Source organism: Ursus maritimus, unplaced genomic scaffold, assembly GCF_017311325.1.
Source record: "Ursus maritimus isolate PB19 unplaced genomic scaffold, ASM1731132v1 scaffold_10, whole genome shotgun sequence".
Taxonomy (NCBI): Eukaryota; Metazoa; Chordata; class Mammalia; order Carnivora; family Ursidae; genus Ursus; species Ursus maritimus.
Genome location: NW_024423344.1, coordinates 19,942,551 through 19,958,893, shown reverse-complemented (window position 1 = coordinate 19,958,893; position 16,343 = coordinate 19,942,551). Strand labels below are relative to the sequence as shown.

At 42.2% G+C, this 16,343-nt stretch overlaps 1 protein-coding gene across 1 annotated transcript in view; it reads right to left on the bottom strand.

Moving 5' to 3' along the window:
• The window catches only part of NEK5 (NIMA related kinase 5), a 55,141-nt gene that overhangs the window by 13,189 nt on the left and 25,609 nt on the right, over window positions 1-16,343 (bottom strand). Inside the window, exons 11-18 of the mRNA XM_040622433.1 lie at window positions 14,572-14,756; window positions 13,612-13,678; window positions 12,677-12,793; window positions 11,414-11,500; window positions 9,757-9,849; window positions 7,256-7,336; window positions 6,959-7,027; window positions 4,888-5,014 (exon numbers count right to left, since the gene is read on the bottom strand). Coding sequence (XP_040478367.1) covers window positions 4,888-5,014; window positions 6,959-7,027; window positions 7,256-7,336; window positions 9,757-9,849; window positions 11,414-11,500; window positions 12,677-12,793; window positions 13,612-13,678; window positions 14,572-14,756 — 826 coding nt within the window. The remainder of the gene's footprint in view (window positions 1-4,887; window positions 5,015-6,958; window positions 7,028-7,255; window positions 7,337-9,756; window positions 9,850-11,413; window positions 11,501-12,676; window positions 12,794-13,611; window positions 13,679-14,571; window positions 14,757-16,343) is intronic.

Sequence of the window (16,343 nt, the reverse complement as noted above, 5' to 3'; positions counted from 1 at the left end):
ATCTAAATGTAAACAAATATTCGTGACAAGAATGGACACATTCCTTGAGGCACCTCGGCATTTTACTTCAGCCAGTTTCCATAGAAATGCAATCGTTATTTTTTTTAAAGATTTATATATTTATTTGAGAGACAGAGTGAGAGTGGGGGGGTTGGGAGGTGGCAGGGGGAGAGGGAGAGAGAAACCCAAACAGACTCTACGTTGAGTGCAGGGCTAGATCTCACGACCCTGAGGTCAGACCCGAGCCAGGAAACTAAGAGTCGGCCACTCAACTGACGGCCACTGAGACACCCCCAGTTCTGTTTTCTTAATTTTAAAAATCTTTTTATTTTTTACGATGTTTCATTATAGGAAATATGAAAATCAGATAAGTAGAAGAAAAAAATCAGATAAGTAGAAGAAAAAAAACTCACCATCTAGAGATTATTAAAATTTCAAAAATTTCCCCCCTGAATATAGTTTTTTTGTTTTGAAACAAAAATGGGCCTCACCTCATGCTTAACTTTCATAACTTGGTCTTTTCAATGAGCAACACTATCATACCCAGTTTATCAGCCACTGCTCTATGTAACCCTTTTAAAGCAAATACAGTATTGCTTCACAAATGTATTATAATTTAATTCTTTATGGTTGGACGCTTAGTTTGCTAGCAACTTCTCACTGTTACAAATAATACTGTAATGAAATCATTGCAGCTAAATGTTTGTGGACATTCATGATTATTTATCCTAGATAAACTATTGAAGGTGACAATTCTAGGAGCTAGTATTATTTGCGTCACCAAAGTTTTTCACTGCTAAAGTGGAACCTATTACTAATTTACTCATGATTGTGTTCCATGTATTTCGAATAGCTAGTTTTTCCCTATCCAAAAAACAAAAACCCCCGCAAAAACAAACTCACCTACATTTTCTTTTACTTCATTTTCTTTTTTTTTTTTAAGTTTTTATTTAAATTCCAGTTAACGTACAGTGTAATACTAGTTTCAGGTGTGCAATACAGTGATTCAGCAGTTACACACCCGGTGCTCATCACAAGTGCCCTCCTTAATCCGCATCCCCTATTCCACCCATCCCCCACCCCTCCCCTCTGGTAACCATCAGTGTGTTCTCTATAGTTTCTTGCTTGTTTCTTGATTTGCCTCTCTCTCTCTCTTTTTGTCCCCTTTGCTCATTTATTTTGTTTCTTAAGTTCCACAAATGAGTGAAATCATATGGTATTTGTCTTTCTCTGACTTATTTCACTTAGCAGAATACTGTCAAGCTCCACCCATGTCATTGCAAATGGCACAATTTCATTCTTTTTGATAGCTGATATTCCTCTGTATATATATATAAATATACCACATCTTCATCCATTCATCCTTCTATGGACACTTGGGCTGTTTCCATAGTTTGGCGATTGTGGATAATGCTGTTACAAACACTGGGGTGCCTGTCTCCCTTCGAATTAATATTTTTGTATTCTTTGGGTAAATACCTAGTAGTATGATTGCTGGATCATAGGGTAGCTCTATTTTTAACTTCTTGAGGAACTTCCATACTGTTTTCCAGAGTGGTTGCCCCAATTTGTATTCCCACCAATAGTGCAAGAGGGTTCCCCTTTCTCCACATCCTTGCCAACACCTGTTATTTCTCATGTTCTTTGTTTTAGCCATTCTGACAGGTATGAGGTGACATCTCATTGTAGTTTTGATTTGCATTTTCTGATGATCAGTGATGTTGAGCATCTTTTCATGTGTCTCTTGGCCATTGTCTGCCTGCTTTGGAAAAATGTCTATTCATGTCTTCTGCTCACTTTTTAATTGAATTTTTCATTTTTTTGGGTGTTGAGTTTTGTAAGTTCTTTATATATTTTGGAAACTAACCCTTCATCAGATAGGTCATCTTCTCCCATTCCATAGATTGCCTTTTGGTTTTGATCGTTCTTTTACTTCATTTTCTAACATATAACTTCATTTTTTATGTGTAAACTCTTTGGTTTTTTAAAAATTCATTTTGTCATATCACCATATAGGGTCTGATTTCACAATTTTTCCTGAATTGTTAACCAATTGGCCTAGCAGCATTTATTTGATTGAGCCTTTCTCTCCCCCCGACTTGTGATGTAACTTTCAGCATACATTAAACTATTACCCATCCTAGGGTTTGTTTCAGAACTATTTCTTCTTTTCACTGCTTTATCTATTCTGGTGCTAGTATCATATTGCTTTATAATTTATAGAATATATTTTGACATTTGAAAGTGTATGTGCCCTTTCACTGCTCTTCTTTTCTAAATTCGTCTGCTTAAGAGTCTCCAAGATTCTCCAATCTGCCAAGATGTCTCCATCTTTTTGTGGCTTTGATGATTTTGATTGAAACTGGCAAAATTCCATATATTTATTTGGAAAGAATATTTCTAATGTATAACAATGTTATTTCTCCCCATTTATTCAAGTGATCTTTAAATACTTCAGTAAGGTTTTATAGTATTCTTCACATGCTCTGCATAATACTTATAAAGTTTATGCCTAAATTATTATACGTACACACACACACACACACACACGCATTTGCTACTGTCACTGGAGATGAGATCTGAAAACCAAATGATAAAAATACTTGCAATACATATTACAGGTAAAGCTGTAACTTAAAGAGTCTTATAAAGGAAAAAATAAATGTCATTTTCAGTGGATAAAGGGAGGAAGGATAAGAGCACATAATTCACAAGAGACAAATGGATGGCCAAAACCTCTGGAAAATCTTTTTCAACCCGAATTATAATTACAGGAATGCAGACAAGTTAAAAGACAATTTCAGTATGAAACTGAAATCGTTTTAATCTAATTTTTAAAAAAAGCAGCTATGTCTTTTGAGACCTATAACTCATGATCTCCTCTTCCCAGCAAACTTACACAAATAACTTTGGAATTCATCACTTTCACTGGAACTTTCGCTCAGGCCACTAAGGGCTCCTGGTGACCACATCCACAGGCCGTCATTCAACCCATCTCACTTAGCCTTTCTCTTCCGGTTGATGCTGCAAACCCTGCACCCTCTTCTAGAACTTTCTCTCCTCCTTTGGCTTCGCTGTCTCCGGATTTCCCCAACACTTGTCTAAACATTGCTAAGATCTGTCTTAAGCTCCGTTTCCTTCTCACTCTAGTCCCTCTGCCTAGGTATTTTGGACCATCACTAAGGTGACTGTGAGAATACCTTGTGTATGCTAAGGAAGCCCTGATTTGCCGCAGAGCTTCGGTCTCCCACAGTAGCATCTTCTAAGCATCTCCAGCTGAGGCTCAGAAAGACCTAAATGCCAACAGGTCCCACATCTAGAGCATTATACTATGCCTACTCATCCCCCCCGCGTGATGTGTGTGCCTGTTTGGTTGGTGACAGCTTCATCCATCTGAATTAGAAAACTGGGAGGGTCCTTGACCTCCTTCTCTTCCTCAACCCCCACACTCAGTGGTTCGCACTCGGTGTCTATTCTCACCGCACTGCTCTGGCCTGTGCACCTGTTGTCTCCCAGCTGGGCTGTTATCCTCCTGCCTGCAGTCCCGCTGCCCCATGCCGTCCTGACACTGCAGCCAGCATGATCTTTCTCCGTCACAGAGAGGAGTTAACTCCCTTCCGTTGAAGGTCATCACACAGGATAAAGCCCAAGCTCCTTGGCATACCAAGCTCTGTAGGAGTGGGTACCTCCCTGACTCCAGCCAGCTGGCGCTCTAACGGTGATTAGTATTTGGGCTCAGAAAACATGTTTTGTGCCTCCTTTCTTTGGCTCACGACACCACGGTGATGTTGAGGGCGGACCCACTTTCCATTCGTCTTTGAGATCCCTACCATCTAGCACAGTCTATGCACATGGGAGGTTCTCAGTAAGATGCCTGCTGAACTAAATAAAGGTTTTTCCAGATGGAAGTGAGGTGAGATGTATTATTCCAGGAAGAAGAAACTGAGCCAAGCCAGGGTGTGTAAATGCTCACACAGCTGTCTGAGAGAGGATACCATCATCAGTGGTAGGAAAGAGGGGTGCTGGGGCATCACAGGATCAGGCCCCATGGTGTTAAATAAGATACTACGTGGAATGGACAATGGGGAATCCTGCAGGTATTACCCAAAAAAATTGAAGTAGAAGAATAATAGAAGAAGATAACTCCAGCAACCATTTAGAGAATGAAGGGGGAGAGATTAGAGAAAAGAAGAACGCATAGGAGAATAAGGCAGTACAGTGAGAGGCAAGAAAAGGGCAAGTTAGAAATAGCATTTATTAAGCACCTACTATGTGCCAGGTATTTATATATCAAATTTCACTTCAGTCCGCACAATAAGCCTGTGCAGCAAGTACTATTATCCCTGTTCCTAGAGGAAGCTGAGCTTCAGGGCACTGCAGTCACTTGTGAAAGGTCACCCAATCAGAAAGCGGCAGCATCAGCTGGGATCCAAACTCCCGTCTGTCTCCCACGTCCATGCACTCTCTACCTCACCACACCGCTGCAAGATGGCAGGGCCTGCAACCAGCGGAATGAAGGTGGAAAACTCCCGAGACATCTCAGGGCGAGCCCACCCCGGCTGAGCTGCAGGAACTCAGCAGGAACGGAGCCTGCTGGCAGTACCCAAGATAAAGGATCATTGGGAAGGAAGAGCTCTGAAATCCAACTGGACAAATGCTGAGTCTGCGAGGCTAGTGGAACTTGTCCATGGAGCCTTCCAGCAGATAATGAGAAAAGTGGGAGCTGCGGGCTGGGGGCAGTTGCCCAAGGAGACAGCACAGAGCAGGAGCACAGGGCTGGGTCTCAGGACAATGGAGCAGGGCAGGTGTCCATTGACATTGCAGGTGAGCGAGGACGGCGACTGTGAGGGATTGCTGATAGAACATCCCTTCTCATCTCTGGCTTACCTGCTTCTGGGCAACAGAGTTCTTCAAATGCTTCGTCTGTATCATCTTCATACTCCTTCACACATTTATATTCCGTAAGCCTCATGCCATCCTCAAAGGTCAAAGTTTCATTTTGCACACGCATTGCCTAAAGCAACGCCACAGTGTTTCATGACAAGCCGTATTTTGAGAAAAAAAAATATGTCAAAAATTTTTTTGGTGTTCCCAGTCATAACATGTACCAAGGCATAAGGTAAGTATTCAGTATATGTATATTAAACAAATTAATTAAAGCATTTTAAAACTGGAACTATGTTGGAACAAGATGGAAACAGGAGTGTGTTTATTTCTTCTCCTTGTCAATAGCGACAAGCACTGATCATACGGCAACTTGATTTTATCCAGGCTTGCTGCCTGCAATATTATTCTCCTGAGGTTCCAGTCTGTAGAACTCTCAAGGTTAGCTTGTCCACGCCCTGCTTTAAGGGCACAATGTTCCCAACTGGGTCCCTAAAACTTCTCCTAACACCCCATGATCGATACTAAAATGATCACTCTGTTTCAAGCACTTCGAAGCATCGAGTACCAAAGGATGAACACCCCAGCAGATAAAACTTTTTGATTCCATTCCTTTACATAGCAGGCCAACGTCGGCACCTGGCTTCACAGGAGCACTGTGGAGGTGGCCCTGCAGCCCAGAAACGGGCCCCCTCTGATCCTCTGAGGTCTGGGACACTAAGGTGCCTAATGCTTAAAGAGGGGAGAGTTACCAGTCACCACTCTAAGAAGTCTCTGTGTGACCAAATGGTAGGAAAAATCTCAAAGGTAAGTAGAGCAGAGAGGATTTTTAGGGCAGTGGAACAATTCTGTGTGGTACCATAATGATGGATACGGGTCGTTGCATCAAAACCCAGAGAACGCCCACCACCAAGAGTGAACCCTAACATGAACCGTGGACTTGGTTGATATGATGTGTCTGTCTGAGTTTATCAGTTGTAAGAAACGTTCCGCCCCAATGGGGGGAGGCCGTGCATGTGAGGGGACCAGGAATAGATGGGAAATCTCTGTACCTTCTGCTCATTTTTGCCATGAACCCAAAACTGCTCTAAAACATGAAGTCTGGGACGCCTGGGTGGCGCAGTCGTTAAGCGTCTGCCTTCGGCTCAGGGCGTGATCCCAGCGTTATGGGATCGAGCCCCACATCAGGCTCCTCCACTATGAGCCTGCTCCTTCCTCTCCCACTCCCCCTGCTTGTGTTCCCTCTCTCACTGGCTGTCTCTCTCTGTCTAATAAATAAATAAATCTTTAAAAAAAAAAAAAGCCTCTTCTAAAAAAAAATAAAATAAAAAAATAAAACATGAAGTCTATTCAAAACAAAAAAATCTGAAAGAAACGATAACATTAAAAATTTTTCAGCTAATGAAGAATATGAAAGAAAGAAATTGAGTATCAGATGTGATACAGAACCGGTATGTCCACACACATAACTTTTGTTCCTTTAAAAGGCAGAGTTAGAGAAGGTGAAATGGAAACACAAATGAGTTCATTTTGATATTTGTCAGCAGGTCTGGTAAAAAGTGGGATTTAAAAAGATGTTGAATACAAGTAATAAAATGAGGTTTGAGCTTATGTATTTGTGCATTTATCACTGGGTCAGTGAGAACCCAAGTACATAACTGAGATTCGCCCAAAGACCAGCACAAAGTTATCAATAACTAATTAAGACCTAAAATAAATGTGCACAGTTTCATGGTATCCGCTCAATTTTTTAGGTAAGTATATTAGTTGTTGACTATAATTAAGTCTTCTACTTTAATTTGACAATGACAAGAAAATTAATATTATGAGGAAAATACTTCCTTTACAAGAGAAAAGTAAATTAAATGGGAATAATTCATCTAAGGGAATAATCTTAATGAAAAAAGAATGGGAGGATAAAAAGCATTTTGGAACTCGTTTGAACACCAGAGATCCTTCTAGGAAGATTTAAGAAAATTCTCGCTATGGCCTATAGAAAAATTTCATTAAATGTGCCATTAAGACACTCATTTTTATTTTACCTGTTAATGGAAATAAATACTTAATAGCATACCGCTTCCTCTTGGAGGGTGTTTTCATCAGAAATACATTGGTTTAAACTAATTTCAAACTTCACTCCTCTCTAGAAGAAAGCAAGGAAAATGATGTTAGTTTAGCAATCCAATAAAAATGTTAAAATCTCAACTCCTATTTGACATTACAGATACTTAAGACCATTAGTCAAACATCACAAAATAAGGCAATTCCATAAAATAGTAGGGAGGAAAATCCTATAGGCAGCCCAGATTGCAAGGTGGGGACCCCCCAGTGAGCCTTTTAATATGACACCGCAAGACAAAATGTTTATTACCTTAGCTTTACAGTTTTGTTCTAGAATTTTACTTTCCTTCATGTTCTGAACTCTGATTTGTTTCAAGTCTCGTTCAATGTCCTGCAAGTTTAGAGAAAAATTAATATCTAGCATTTAATATTGATCAAACAATTATAGTTTCACAATCCTTGAATTCACAGCATGGTCTATATTATTTGACTTCTGGATTGAATCCAATGATTAATTTGAGAATAAAAACATGCCTCTGTAAAGGAAAGTTAATAATAATTCACTAAAAACTTGGACACAGTGTCCATTAACCTGAAATATTAATACATTTAACAGTATCATTGCAATGGGGAAGATTCCATAATGTGAGGGTGCTCATCACTCTGGTCCAGTACAACCTGATCTAATTCAAGAACGTTTTAAAGATTTTATTTATTTATTTATTTATTTATTTGACAGAGAGAGAGAGAGGGAGCATTCATGCAAAGGGGGGAGGGGCAGAGGGAGAAACAGAGTCCCTGCTGAGCAGGGAGCCCGACATGGGGCTCGATCCCAGGACCCTGGGATCATGACCTGAGTCAAAGGCAGATGCTTAACCAACTGAGCCACCCAGGCATCCCTTTTTTTTTTTTTTAAGATATTATTTATTTAAGAATGTAATTTTGGCTACAGGATCCCTCCCTTAAGAGGCTTACGATTGTAAACAAGAAAAGTCCACCGCTCATGAAAGTAAAAGGAAAGTAGAGGGCTCTAAAAATTGACAGGCAATTTCAAAGAAGAGAAGATTGTGAAAGTAGATGAGTGGAATGTCAAAGGAACCGTAACCTCTGAGCTTTCTCGGGGTCTGGTCCTGGGCCCCCCTCTTCCTCAGTGCACGGTCTCCGCACTTCCTGTGGTATCAGCACCACCTCTATGCAAGGACTCTCAACGTGTGTCTCCAGCTGCTCTCTCCCCTCTCTGAGCTGCAGGCTCACATACTCAGCGGCCCACTTAACACCATCTTCACTTGGCATTCATTCCACAAATTCATACTGAGCACCCACCGCGGGCCAGACACCGTCCTACACGATGGGTAACTGCAGCGAATGTGACCAAAGGCCCCTGCAGACATGGAACTTACATTTCACTGGAATAAAATAGGTAATTCATGAGTTAAATTAACAACGTAACTTCAGAAAGTACTAAGTGCTGAAAGGAAATAAAATACGGTAACAGCATAGAAAATGAGGAGGGGATGAGAGTGACGCAGGAAAACCTATCTCGGCATCTGCCGTAAAGCCTGGAATATGTTGCACCTTGCGTATGGGAAGGTCTGGGGGACGCGTGCTCCGTGCAGGGGGAGCAGGGAAGCCGGCACCCTGAAGTAGGCATGGAAGCCCTCAGATTTTCTCTCACTTGACTGACGTCCGAAGTGGTACTCTTGACTGCCCCCCACTACAAGCTTGCTCCCCACTCTTCCCAGTCTTTAGTAGATGGTACTACCCCTTTCCAGCCGGAAGCATAGGAGTCTCCACGGTGTGTGTGTGTTTCTGTGTGCGCGCACGCGTGTGTGTTTTAATGCTTTCTTCTCTCCACCGTTTCACACGAGGTCTCTATCATCTCTCCCTTAGAATTCACTGCTGCCTCGTCTGTAGGTTTGTGTTGGTTTGACTCACTACTAACTATTTGCCCTGCAAGCCTGGGAAGGGTGCTTTTCTGCCTTGCAATATCATGAACTCTGAAACAGGACTGTGACTTCTTTTTTTTTTTTTTAAGATTTTATTTGTTTATTTGAGAGAGAGAGAGATCGTGAGAGAGAGAGCACGAGCAGGGGGCAGAGAGAGAAACAGGTGCTCTGCTGAGCAAGAAGCCCAATTCGGGGCTCAATCCCAGGACCCTGGGATCATGACCTGAGCCAAAGGTAGACGTTTAACTGACTGAGGCACCCAGGTGCCCCAGGACTGTGATTTTTGTATCTTACTTTCTTTGTGAAGTTGGCTGTCTGATTTGATTGTGTAGTCTGGTCGTCTCAATTATAGAAGAAGTGTCCTATTGCTTTATTTTCCTTAAAATACAACTATCTTAGACTCCTGAGCCCCATCCCCCCAACTCAGCCCACTTTAGAGCTCCCCAGCATCACGTCATGGAAGGTCCCAGGGTCTTTCACAAGGCAAAACACTTGGGGGGCCTTTCAGTCTTCACCCAGCATGGGTCCCCCTCACCTGCCCTTAACCAAGCCCTCGTGGCACCTTGAAGATAAAGGTGAAAAACTTCCCAGAAGGGGGGAAAAAAAAGTTTCTTGAGAGCCATTTAATACTTCATCTCTGCCCCGTTCCCTCCTCCCACCAAAAATGCAAGGTTGAGGTGGAAAGACGTTAACCATCAGATTTCTGACCCAAGTGTCTGAGACACCGACTTGAACACCATCCAGAACGCAGAACTGTCATACACGCTTGAGGGCAGGTCTCAAACTCGGCTGCACGAGGGCTGAGAACCTCTGGGCTAGAGCCAACCCGCTGGGAAACGCGTTATCATCTGATAATAACCATCACCTGCACAGGACCTTCTTCCTCGGGCGCCTCCTGGTGGACGGGCAGGTCGCTTTTCTTCACTAAATAGGTTTTGTGACTTATTTTTGAGTACTCCTGAAAGTACAAAGTATTTTACAAAGTCAATCAGATACAAAGATACAAAGTCAATCAGATTGGTTCTGAGTGGGTTCTGAAGTCCACAGTGGGGACCATGGCCAGTTTTGAGTGGGATCTAGTGAGGAAACGCTCTCCTCCTGCTGCCGAGGAGCCATCCATGGAAGTGGCTGGAACAGCGCCCTCCTTCTGGCTCCCTTCCCCTGTGGCTGCCTCGGCATGCCCCATGTACATCTTTCATGGTCTCTCTAGAAAAGTCTGCTATCCATCCTTCCTGGACCCAGGCTTCCCATCACAGAAGTGCCTTAAGAACAAGGTGGATGATGTCTCGAGGCTCCCCACCATTAACCAAGCCTCTGCTCTGGAGAGAACCCTCTCCAACCTTCCCCGCTCCAGTGTCTCCAGTCCTGTGTGAACCTCTCTGTGGTTCCTGCAGAACCCCTTGCCCTCCGCTCGGCCTCTCCAAACTCTGCTCCTCTTCTCAGACCAGACTAGACCATGAAAACGCTCACGTGGTTCATTCTTACCCTGTGCACTTACAGAGCTTAACTATATTCAGTCTTACCCACACATGTGTGTCGTGTCTTTCCAACCCTTTGTGAGTAGAAGTGCATGAGTTAGAAAGGGTAGAGGTTTCAGAATCAGAGGTTTAGTCCGCCTCGTAATATCAAGGTGACTTTGGATGAGTTATTTAACTTCCGATCGTGGGGAGTAAAAGGAGACAAAGCATGTGAAGACTCTTGATCAGAGCCCGGTACGTACAACTGAATTGTACCATGTGCTCTCTTCACCCATATTAATTCATCTGTGTGCCCTCGGGGGCGTGGGGAGAAGGAGCAAGAAATCAAGTCCAGCAGTGTGGGCAATTCTACTCCATGCACGTGAGCTGGGGGCCAGCTGTGCCCTCGGCCAGCCTCAGAACCACTGGCCTCTTACAGGAGGGGCATTCCAGGGCATGAGGGTGGTTCTGTGGTTAGACATTTGTGTGTTTTTCATGCAACATGATCTACAGACATAGGCCAGCGCTCTCATCTGGAGCTCTACTGAAAAAGCAGTCATCTGAGAGATCAAAGAATGAGTTTCCAATGTGGAGCCTTTAAGGGATTTTCAAGAATCACCTTTTCAAGTCAACTGCACTCAAATGTGGCCCTATCCAGACTTTCGAACCTTACCCCTGCATATGAGCCTCTTCCAGTATAGCTGAATTCAGAAAAGGTTCATCCTTTTCCCTCCCTTCCGGGCATAGACTTACTTTCCGCATCTAATCTAGTTCGGCTGTAGAGTAGCTGCTCCGTCAATAAGTATTGACTGATTCACGAGGAAGACAATGAATATTTTTAATAGTAGCCACTCCTAACGGAGAGTCTCAGATGTCCTCACCAGCGTGGGTAGTCTCAAGTAAACCATAATAAGAGCTTCAATTAAACGTTAGCTTTCCTATTAAAAGTTGGCATGATAACATTTTATCTTTTCTATGAGGAGATCCTTACTTTTGAAACCTGCTCAATTTTGTTAGAACTAAATCAGTAGAACCATGTTTCCTCTAGGAGAAAAATATATTCACCTCCAGTTCACTCCCCATCTTCTTTCTAATTCCCTTCATATCGTTGTGGTACTGTTGGCGTATTTCCTCTAACTGCTTCCAATATTCCTGGAAGACAATCCCAATCCAAAAAAAAATTTTTTTTTAAGATTTTATTTTTATTTATTCGACAGAGATAGAGACAGCCAGCGAGAGAGGGAACACAAGCAGGGGGCGTGGGAGAGGAAGAAGCAGGCTCATCGCGGAGGAGCCTGATGTGGGGCTCGATCCCATAACGCTGGGATCACGCCCTGAGCCGAAGGCAGACGCTTAACCGCTGTGCCACCCAGGCGCCCCCCAATCCAAAAATTTTAAATGCTGGTGAACAACTGAACAGAGTAATCTCTACACAGCCTATGAATTCAAAGAATGTGTGATCAACAGTAAGAATTAGAAAACCCAGTGTTCCCAAAGATGATAACCCGCCTTACATTTCAGCTGGGCTACTTCCCTCCCTGTGAGTGGGAGGGGGCCTTTGGGCGATCTCACTTTTATATATAATCCAAAATGTGTCCGTGACGTACAATTACTTTATATACCCCATTTCTGTGGGTTGAATTTTGTCCCCCTCTTTAAAAAGATATGTTGGAATCCTAACCCCCAGTACCTCAGAACATGAGCTTATTTGGAGATAGTGTCACTGCAAATGTGGCTAGATGAGCTAAGATGTGGTCATACTGGAGTGTAACGGAGCCCTAAGCCAACACGACAGGTGTCCATGTAAGAAGCCAGCCACGTGAAGGCAGAGACACGCAGAGAGAATGCCACGTGATGACGGAGAGCGGAGTCACACAGCCGTGAGCCGAAGAATGTCAAAGATTGGCAAGAGGCAAATGATTCCCCTCCGGGTTTCAGAGGGAACATGGCTCTGCTGACCCCTTGATCTTGGGCTTCTGGCCCTCAGAACTGGGAGACAATACATTTCTGGTGTTTTAAACCACCCAGCTTGTTATACGTTGTTAAGGTGGCCCCAGGCCACGAATACAAATTTCAAAAATGTTAATGGCGGACAATTACTTTATCAATCTGAGGTCAAAAGCTTATGAACTTTGCTCTGCTGCATTATCTGGGGAGGTGAAATCCGTATCTCTGTATCCCCTGAAACTCCCAGCATGGAGCCTCACAAGAGTGTGTCCAAGGATTGTGCAAGAGGCCTCTCTCCCAGGCGTTCTGCTAATAACCTACACAGCACAGAAGACAAGGATGCAGGGACACTGGTAGCCCTGGCATCAGATGGTTTCTAACCTGTTCCTTCATTTCATTTCTCCTGATCGGCAGCTCCTGCAATCGAGACTCTTCTCCGTTGCTTCTCAGCTCTTGTCTCCGGTTGTGATTTGGCTCAGCAGAAGATGGACGAAGCCCCTATCAATTGAATGAAATGATTTATAAAGCATACTTGGGTTTTAGAACTGTCTTCTCATTTGACCTTGGATCTTTTTCTTTAAACAAGAATTACATTGTGAATCAAATTCACTGTTTGGGAGCAGACAGTAGAATTTTCTTAATTTAAGTATGACACATTTAAAAAGCAAAGAAATTAAGAAAACCATTTGTGTTGTTTATCCTAAACAATCAATATTTTGCGCTACCATGTGAGACACCTAGATCCATTTTCTGAACTGCTAAACTATAATAGTGAAATTAAAGTTCTATAAAAGTTGAGTCACCCTGGGGCATCAGGTTAAGCAGGGGAATAAACTAGAGCTTTTGAGCAGTCCAAAATCACAGTAACAGAAATAGGATGCACATCCAGCCCTCTTCAGCCCCAGGACTCTGACATTACACTTAAAGTTAAAGGTTAATTTTCATTTCAAATAAAATACAATAGTCACCTTTAAAAACTGTATAGAATTCTAATAAAATAGAATGTAGGAACTGTAGCACTGAAGGGGACCTTGAATCTCATCTACTCCCAGTCATTTATAAAAAGGAAACTGAGGCTCAGAGACGTCGTATGACCTGACTAAGGTCACACAGCAAGTGATAGAGCCAGGAAAGAAACGAGGCTTCCCAGACCCTGATTCAAGCACATTTTCATTATTCCTCTTTAGCTGTTAAAACCTGGAGAAGGTACAGGGTAGTCTTGGCCCTCTATAAGGAATGCCCTTTGACTTAAGGACCCATGAATATTTGCGAGCAGGAAATTCCTGATTGCCCCTAGTAACTGGAATTTTACTTACCAACTGCTTTTCCACTTTCAACTTATATTGTTGAGCTTCATATTTCCTCTGAAGGTATTCAGCAGGCCTTAGAAAAGAAAAATGTTCAGCTTGAGTAGGAATTTTTACTAGTCGTAGGCACTAATTTTGAGAAGTGGATTTTATTTATTTATGAGATTTGTTAATGAGATTCAGAGTTCACCTGTGGCTTGAAAGTTCCAAATTCAAGAAGTAGTTCAAAGTTACAGAATGCATACTTGGGGATCAGGAAGAAAGGAAGCAAAGAGAACTGTACCAATTGGGGGTACAGGAGAGGATCAAACAGAAAAATATTCTGATGCAGTGATTTTTTTCTTCAGGACAGGATCAGTCCACCCATGGTCTACAATGTGTTGGAGAGAAAAAGAAAAACCCATACCAGGTTCTTCCCACGCTTTGGGCAGGTATCTGATCAACACCTTGCCACCCCTGGGGTGTTGCCTGTCCGGTTCCCGCACTAGGCTCTGAGCTCCTTGAGAGCAAGATGGCGTCCCATTCCTTTACCTCTGTTCCTCACACTGGCACACAAATGAAAGATCCCAAGAAAATAAATGCTGAATGAAAGGTATTTTACTTTTCAATATGTCCCAAATGATAATTTGATTACGATTCGATGATTATGGATTAATATTAATAATTTCTTTGGAAAACAAAACATCGTCCCAGATGGTGGACTTTACTAGAAGGAAGAAAAAAACAGGAAAACTTCAGGAGTATGAATTTCTGCTCATGGTTCAATGGCTCCATGAATACGAAGATAAGGTACATCAGATTTGAGATGAAACAGTGTCAAGGGAACTGTGAAGTAAGTATTCAAGATGAAGAGTTTGGAAGCTCCTCTTGGATTATTTGTTTTAGGAGAATTGGGAGGGCTTCAGAATAAATGTCGATATATCAAGATATTTTCAGAGGACCAAAGTTTAAGTTAGACTCTAATGTTACCATTGACTTGGTGATGGACCGTGGCTTTCTTCCTGATTATAATTCTCCTCAATTCCAGAATCTTTTTGAGGAACACAGTGGTAATGTGGTTTGTGTGCTCTCTTTCTCAACATGTCAAGTTGGGCATAATAATAGTCATAATGTCCATGCACTGCAGCAAGTTTGGGTCTTTCTACCATTTTTATCTGAAGGATCAAAAAGAAGAGGAAAGATTTGGAAGAAACATAATTAAAATCCATAATAACTGACAGTTTGATAGCGACCACAGATAAAACAAGGCACTGAAAGTATATTTTTGTTGTTTTTGCTCTAGACTCTCTTTCAGAGCAAAATGATCTTAGAATCCCCAAATCTTAGAACTGGAAAATATTTTAGAAGTCTAAGTACTACTGTGGCACAGTAGTTTATAATTTTACTAAGGCGTGAAGAGGAATCCTGCATACTTCGTGGCTGGTCTACCAAAAATGTTTAGCTAGGGAGCGTGCCTACCCAACCCACGCTCTGAAACTAAACTCAGTATTATTATTTTCTATTTTTATAAACTTCTTTACATCTTGCTGTACTTTATGGGAGAATATATGTTATTGCACAAGTCACAAATTTGGGGATTTGTAACATTTTTAGGTGCTGATGAATTGACTAAATACAAAATGGCATCATGACTTGAAGGAGAGAAGATGCTGAACCGTTCAGTCATTCTTCCCAAGTCAACAAAAGGAAAGTCATGTAACAGCTGTGATGGAGTATTATCTATCGCCCCAAGCTACACCTCCTCGCCCTTCTCAACCAGAACAGAATGACAGGAGGAGCACCAGAAACAGATGTTTGTCTCAGAGTTAAGTAGAGGCCACCGGGCTATGAGACAAGAATCCGACCAACTTAACAGATGAAAACCAGTCAAGACCTTGTTCCTAAACAGCAAACTAGGGCCAACTCAACATTAACCAGAACAACTGCCTACTTAACAGATGATAACAAAAGAGAAAAAGAAGTTCAAGCCACTGGAAAGGCCTAGAACTGGTAGCTGGAAATATAAATAACCAAACAAATGGTTTAAACCGAAGTTTCCGGGGCGCCTGGGTGGCACAGCGGTTAAGCGTCCGCCTTCCGCTCAGGGCGTGATCCCGGCGTCATGGGATCGAGCCCCACATCAGGCTCCTCCGCTATGAGCCTGCCTCTTCCTCTCCCCTGCTTGTGTTCCCTCTCTCGCTGGCTGTCTCTATCTCTGTCAAAAAAAAAAAAAAAAAAAAAATTTAAACTGAAGTTTCCTCACTGTGAAGAAGTAACACACTACACTCTGTTCTTTTCAATGCCGTGTGGTTCCTATATATGATAGTTGAACCATATCGAATTATAGATATTGGATCATTTTAATTTAAAAAATGGCACCTTCAGGGGCACCTGGGTGGCTCAGTCGGTTAAGCATCTGACTCTTGATTGCAGCTCAAGTCATGATCTCAGGGTCTTGAGATCAAGCCCTGCACTGGGCTCTGTGCTCAGCAGAGAATCTGCCTGAGATTCTCTCTCCCTCTCCCTTCTCCCCTCCCCTTGCTCATGCTCACTCTCTAAAAAATAAATAAAATCTTTTTTAAAAAATGGCAACTTCATATAGTTTTATTGAAATATTAAAGTCAATGTATAAAATTTGGTGTGTTGGTCTAAACATAAATTATGTGTTTACTTAAAAAATATGTTAAAGTGTGATGTATATTTCTTAGTTTTGTGATTTTACCTGTATACAACCCCAAATAAAGTACTATTTATTACTTGTT